Consider the following 7,673-nt stretch of genomic DNA (forward strand, 5'->3'; position numbering starts at 1 on the left):
TCGTCATATAACCTCCATTTTATAATAATATATTGTAATAGAGCTTTACATATAATATTAACCAAATTATAGAAATATTATATATAACCTCATAATTAGATGTTGAACTAAGTAATTACGTGATCAATACAAATGATATAACATGATCATTTAATTAATTTTCTCATCACATTATTTCCTTTCTTTCATTTTCTCCACCAAAAATAAGATCAAGTTAATATCTGTGAGGTGAATTCAAAAGGAAGAAGTTTTTTTAACAATACTTTTTTAACAATTTTTTAAAAAAGTATATATGGCAGCTTGTGATTGATCTGTTTTAAATATTTTTTAAACATAAATTCAAATAGACCAATAAAATGATGACACGTGTCTCGTATTGTAAAAAAAATCGTAAAAAATATTGTCAAAATATCATCTATCCCAAAAAAACTGATAGAAAAGAAAGAAACGTAAAGAAATGGAATCTAAAACTAGGAAAAAAAATCCTTAATAGATACGAAATTTAAAGGGACTAAGATCCTAAGAAAAACCTAAAGAAATCGACATAAAACTATGAACAAGTATGTGCATGCTACTTAACTACATGCTGGTGCACGGAAACTCTTGCTATGCACAAACACAATGGAATCAGGCTTCACTTTGATTGTAGAAGATGGATCAACCAGCTTTGGATTCATCTCTGGGATGTCTAGCGACTGTGTGAGCTTTAATGGAGTTCCATTCAACAGCACCACCTCACTTTGAATGTTGCCATCTTTTGGAGTCAAATGGTACTCTTCCCTCATTGCGTCTGATGATCCTCCTTCTTTATCTGTGTGCATGTCATTCACCAGAGATACTCTGAAAGTTGTGGAATTTGACATGTTTATGAGCAGCACTGTGATGCCATGCTGAAAAGAATCAACCACAGTTAGAGAATATACAAACTTTTTGCTTTCAATTTGTTATTGTTTTCTGTAAATCATTACCTCTTTCTTTGAACAATGACCATATGCACGCAAAAATGAAGATCCTTCATGAGACACAGAAAGCACATTTCTTCCCATAAGCCGATGCCACAAAAGTGCTCTGAACAAAACAAAACCAGACAATCAAACTGTTATACACTTGATCATTATATTATTCTGCATGATTAGTTTAAAATCTTGATCATTATATGATGAGTTACCCATAATAATCTGGGTTAGGAATGAAGGTTGTGGTGTTTAGCATAGCGTAGTTTCCTCCAATTAGTGCTTGTCTACAATAAACCTTGTGGTTGAAGGCTGCTGTCATGCCAAGCTGGTCCAAGTACCTAGTTATTCATTCAAAACGCATTGAATTAACATGTCAATGAAAACAACACAGAAGAAAAGAAGTAAAGAACTGAATTGGTTGACATTAGACATACCAAAAGCCATTAACAAAAGTATTTGACACATCTTTGCCACCACTGTTATAAGCTCCACCAGATTCCCCAACCCATGCTCCTGCCCTTGGAGTGAATACCTTCACTGATTCTGAAACATCTTTGAATGTTTGAGCAACTTTGCTCAAATAATATGGGTCTTGAATCTTGTTAATAAGATCCTTGTCATTACCTTCATTAGATTAATGGTTAGTTAGAAAACAATCACCAAGACATCTATGTATATATTATTATTAGACAAGACTAGATAGGAGAATCTATATATTATATATTATATATATACATACCAGAACCAAGGTTGTAAATGTGGTGGGTTACTCCATCAACCACACCATGTCCAACATTCTCTAAGAAGCTATCAAACCATTCCTTACTGTAGAAACCAGCAGGGCCAAGCACCTTTGGCCTTGTATTGGCATTTTGGTAAAGCAAATTAACTAAATTTCTGAGTTGTGTGATGTCTTTAGCATATTGAACACTGTCTATTTTGGCAGCTACCCCACCAGAGCATAACTCATTTCCTGATAAACACCATGATAATGAATCAAAGAAAATATTAAAATAACTTATGGGCCTATTTTGTATGTAATTCAAAGCTTCCATTGCAAAGGTTTTAGCTACCTAATTCATATGAATCTATTTTGTATCCTTTTGAAATTGAGTACTCCATTAGACTTAAGGCATTTGTTGGGTCCCAGTCTCCTACCCAGTTTTCCTTGTCCTCCTTAGAATTTTCCTTCCCATTTAGGGCATTCAACCCGAAAGTGAATTTCACCCTGCAAAAGAGAAAAACAACATGTGAGATTACTTAGCAACATACATAATAAAATTGAGAAAAAGGGTGTTAAATTAATACCCAGTTTTGTTAAGAAATTCATGAACTTGATCCCATTTTTTTCTGGGAAGACATCCTTTGCTGAAACCAAAGAGACCATCACTTTGCTTTTCCATAATGGGGCAATCCTCTTGTTCTCCAAATTGGTATACAATCTGATCTTCCAGTGAACCTCCTAATCTGATCCTTAGGGGGTTAAAAGCTGCCAAAGTTTACAAAGAATTAGAAATGATAAGTAATACTTTGAGTTAAGAAAAAGAAACATATACGTACCCTTAACGGCATTTATCAGAATGTTGTTAAACAAGTCCTGCAGAAGTTGAAAAACACAAAAACATAGAATCATTGATAAGATGATGATGGTAAATACTAAATATCAAAGGAAATGAATAAACACCAGATTCATAATTCCTGCTTCTCCCCAGGGACATTGATCGTAGTCACACTTGTTTGGTGGCCACCAATCTAAAGTTGCACAGATGAAATTTTCATCTGTGGTAGCAATGCGTGTCACCCCTTTCACTTTAACATTCACGTCTTCAGCTGAAGACACTGAAAATAACAAGAGCAGAACAAAACATATGCTTGTTTTCATTTTCATTCTCTACTCAGAATTGAGTTATGGAACAACAGAGGAATTTCTTCGAGTATGAGAGTGAAATTTATATAAGAACGTACTCTGTAACTTTTTCTGTTTTTATGATTTTTAGATTTTTACTGTTAAGATTTATACGTTGGTTCTGTTTCTTACTGTTTGTTTTTTCTGAACAACTTTTAAGATAAACTCAATCTCACAATTCTACTTTGATTTTAATTGCTCTTTATATTTACAAATTAAATCCTTCCATTTTTTTAAATCAAACAATAATTGTTGTTTTTCTTCTAAAACCCTTATCAAAATAATAATTAGAAGATAACAATAGCTGAACACAACATATATTTGTTTTCATTTTCATTGTTAAGATTGGTTATGCTATTTCTTATTGTTTTTAGTCAGAACAACTTTTAACATAAATTCCACCTTGCTCTGATTTTTATTACTATTGTTATTTATAAATTAAATCCTTCTGTTTTTAATTTAAATAAATATAATCATTTCATTGTTTTTTTATCTAAAACCTTTATAGAAAATAATTAAGTAATTAAGAGATAATTAAGGAATCTGAAATAATATTAAATAATTTGAAAGTTTCTTAAAAATTTAATGAAAGATGATCAAATTTAAAGGATGTAATTGGGAATTTAAAGACTTAAGTTTAATCAAGAAATATATTAGAGTTTTCTTTATTTGGGATAAAATTTGATATTTTAATTTTTATCACCTTCATCATCTTCACATATAAGTGAAAATTATTAACAGATATTAATTTTTTTTTCATTAATTAAGAAAATTCATTAATGTGATATTAATTTTTTTCGTTAATTAAGAAAACTCATTAATGTGATATTAACTTACAAGATGCATAAGCATTAAAAAAAATGTGATTTTCTCTTTTTTCATGCCAATAGATTTAGGTTTTTTAAATATTTTAAAAAAATTCAGCATTTTAATTATTTTGTTACCTTTTTCTACTTTGAAATTTTAAACCCTTAAATATAATCAAGAAATATTAACTTAATAATTTTTAAATCCGAAATACATTTGGTTAGTAAATCTTTATCACATATATATAATATTGGAATTGTCTCATTTAGTGTAAATAAATTATTATATTTTATTTTAGCTTTAATGTTATTTTTAATTAATAATACAAAATTTACCATGAACGACAAAATAGAAAATAAATTAAAAATTTGTAGGAATAAAAAGAAAACAAAAAAAGTATTAGATTCGTAGATTAAAAGAGAGTAATTGTTTACATTATATTTATAATGTTTGATTCTATACAATCAAATTTGTTTATTACATCATATCTTCAATACAATAGGCAATAAATAATACATTTCATCATCGTATTTTCATATAATAAATCAAATCACAAATCACAAATATATCTAAGATGACGTAATTAAAAAAAGGAAAATATACACTTCTTTCCACTAATTTACATGCAATAAATCTTTTTACTTATTTAACAATATTATTCCATAGTAAGTCATTTAATTTATTTGTTTCATAGTTGTATGAAAATATAAATTGACTTTCTATTAGGTCATGTTTACAAATAAATTAACGCTCTTTAAATATTGTTGAAACTATAGAATTGCATTATATTTGCAGAAAAAAGATTGAATTTGAATAAGATGACTCGTGGAACAATGATTTTCATCAATATATGCTGGAAAACAAAGAATCGTTGCTCTGGACATGCAATTTTGCAGCTTTGCAGATAAGTGTTTCATTCAATTCTTCTGCTTCAACAATATTAAGAAGTACATTTTAAATTTAATTAAAACTCACAAAATCAAGTTTTAAAATGAGATTTACGTTCAATAATATATTATAAATGGATTAATATATTATAAAAAAAATATTCTTTGACACATTTAAATTTTTTACACTCATTTAATAATATTTTTCTTTTTTTATTTCTTTATTTTTTAAAAAATAAAATTTACACTTTTATAACTATTTTATTGTTATAATTTGTGTCAAATGAATGTAAAAGTGTGTCATACTGACGTCATTCTATTATAAATGGACGTTATTTTTAGTGGATATAAAATTTTTAACATATTTCTTCATTTTAAAGTTTTACAAAATTGGTTTTAAGCTATTTTAAAATGTAAAATGTATTTTTTTCTAGTTGATATAAAAATTTTAATCCTTTGAATTTTGGGATTGGAGTGATGAATGACATTTACATTCTTAAGAACTATTTATTGATGTTTTATGAATTAGCAATGAAAATATGGTTTAAAAGAATGTTTTGTGGGTCATTGAAATATGAGGGAAAGGAGTTGCTGTGTTTTTTAAGTTAGGGACATTTTAACTGGTATGATGAATTTGTTAGTTATTATTATAAATTCATAAATAAATGAATAAATTATGACTTCTTGTTTTTTTTTAATTATTTATTTGGTTTTAGTTTTTCTTTTGAAAAGTATCAAGTTTGTCTTTTTTTTTTTCCTTATTCTAACATTTTTAAGAGTGTTCCAATTTGGTTATTTTCATTACTAATGTATAAATAATATTAAAGTAAGTGTCATGTGGCAATTTGTAGATATTTTGAATTATTTTGAATTTATTCTAAATTTTTTTAATTTCTTTTAATTTTTTGGAATTTTTTTTAATATCTCACTTCAAAATTGTGCCACCTAGTACTAGGAATATGACATGACAGTGTGACTTAATATAGTCTCATTTTGTCTTTATATTTATTTTTTATTTAATTTAGTTATAATTTTTCTAAAAGTAGAGTAATGTTGTTTTCTTTTAAATTAGGACAAAATTTATTTATTTTTTAAATCATATTTTTATTAAATATTCCTGAAAAAAAAATTAAAACTAACTTTGAAATATATACCATGTTGAAACTAAGAAATAATTTTTGAAATAGACAATAATTATAAAAAAATAAAATTATGCATATAAAGAGAGGAGTCAATGCTTCAGAAATTATATTATTTAGTTTATTAATTTCAATTTTTACATGTTGATTTTTAGTTGTCCGATTTATATTTCGTTTTACATTAGATTTAATAATCACATTCAAACTTCAATTAATGGCATTTTAAATAAATAAATAAATAACTGATTAATCCAGAGAATGTTTTAAGTGTTTTTCAAAATTTCACAATTATAATCATTAAGTTCTTTTATAACTAATTAAATTGGTTTTGAACAATTAATGAAGACTGTATTTAACAATAATAACAAGTGTGATAGTCACTTATAATAAATAAAGAGATGTTGTAACTATTTTTCAAAATTTTGTTAGAATAGTCAATAAAAGTTTGATTTAACCGATTAAATGTATTATAAATTAATATATTGAAAATCTATAAATAGAGATTCATTTTAAAATTTTTTATTTTAATTTTTGCGTTACATAGAGAACATCAATATTGGATATCAAATTCTTTAATTTTTAAAATGGAACAATTGGATTAAAAATAATATTATTAATTTTATAATTTGGCTCTATTGGTTAGTTATAACTTATAAAGTAAAACTTACAGAAATAAAAATTATTATTTTTTTTTTACTAATTTTACTTTTATTAATACAGAAAATTTGATGTTAAGTTTCTAGAAATTGAGAATTTTGATTATTCGTTTGGTAACATTAAAGAACATAAATAATAATTATATAAAATATTTTAGTGCTAAATTGTAATTCTTTTCTTACACTTATCCCAAAATGAGTACGAGAATCAATTTTAAAGAAATTTCAAATTCATTCATGGAAGTTTGAAATTGATGAATAATATTATTTAAATATTATTTTTTCACTAATTATTATCAAATAAATTATGCCAATGTATTCGTAGTAAAAAAATGTATTTATAATAGTTAAACTATTAAAATAAATGATATATTCAGAGTTGTTTTTAATGTAAAAAAGCAGTAGTTTTAAGAGGAAAAAGTATTTATGATAAACATAAAGATATTTTAAGTATTGTAAAATGATGTTTTGATTTTAATCCTGCAATGATTTTAGTCTCTATAATTAAAAGTATCATTTATAATCGTTAGCATTATGTGACATTAATTAACTTATTACATTATTAATAAAAAGTTCAATAATCTTTACACGAGACGATTATCAATATTATAATATAACATTTACCTATGAGACTGATATTTTTTTATTAAAATTCACAAAGTAATGTTATTCATTTATCTTTAAACGAATATTAGGGCCTAAAGTAGTTATTTAAAATTGTAGAAGAAAGAAAAATATTTTACAGGAACTAAAACCAAAACTTTCGAATTTTATAAAGATGAAAAAAAAAATCAATTCTTTACCAAGAAATTCTTTGGCAATGACGAAAAACTAAATCTCGTTAACATATAAACAATATTTAATTTAAGATATATATATATATATTATATATAGATTTTAAAGTTAGTTTAAAAATATTTTCTAAAAATATTTAAAAAAATGTCAATTTTAAATATAAGATTTATAAAAATAAATAAATTTTGTCCAGACAACATTGTTCTATTTTTAAAAAATAGAACTAAATTGAATGAAATGACAAATATAAAGATTAAATTGAGATTCTCTCACGTTGTCTGCCACATCACACAAATAGTATCATATGACACAACTTTAAAGCAATACGTGAAAAAAAAAAATATTCCAATTTTTTTTAAATAATAAAAAAAATTATAGAAAAAACGCGTTTTACTGACAAATATTTATTGATGGCATAAGATTCCTCGATAAATGTTAATTACTAAACAAGTTTGTCAGCAAACACATGTTTTATATTTATTGAAAGAAATAAGGTCAAAATGAGTTATGTTCTTTAATGAAATAAG

At 25.2% G+C, this 7,673-nt stretch overlaps 1 protein-coding gene across 1 annotated transcript; it reads right to left on the bottom strand.

The window, feature by feature from the left end:
• Window positions 1-496: 496 nt before the first annotated feature.
• Window positions 497-2,844, bottom strand: LOC106755278 (heparanase-like protein 2). Its single transcript, XM_022778239.1, has 9 exons — window positions 2,641-2,844; window positions 2,517-2,553; window positions 2,265-2,445; window positions 2,030-2,184; window positions 1,696-1,929; window positions 1,391-1,580; window positions 1,169-1,294; window positions 969-1,068; window positions 497-890 (listed from the first exon to the last, which is right to left on the bottom strand). The coding sequence occupies exons 1-9, from the start codon at window positions 2,842-2,844 to the stop codon at window positions 576-578; spliced, it is 1,542 nt and encodes a 513-aa protein (XP_022633960.1). The 3' UTR covers window positions 497-575.
• Between the last annotated feature and the right edge of the window lie 4,829 nt (window positions 2,845-7,673).

Source organism: Vigna radiata, unplaced genomic scaffold, assembly GCF_000741045.1.
Source record: "Vigna radiata var. radiata cultivar VC1973A unplaced genomic scaffold, Vradiata_ver6 scaffold_100, whole genome shotgun sequence".
NCBI classification, from domain to species: domain Eukaryota; kingdom Viridiplantae; phylum Streptophyta; class Magnoliopsida; order Fabales; family Fabaceae; genus Vigna; species Vigna radiata.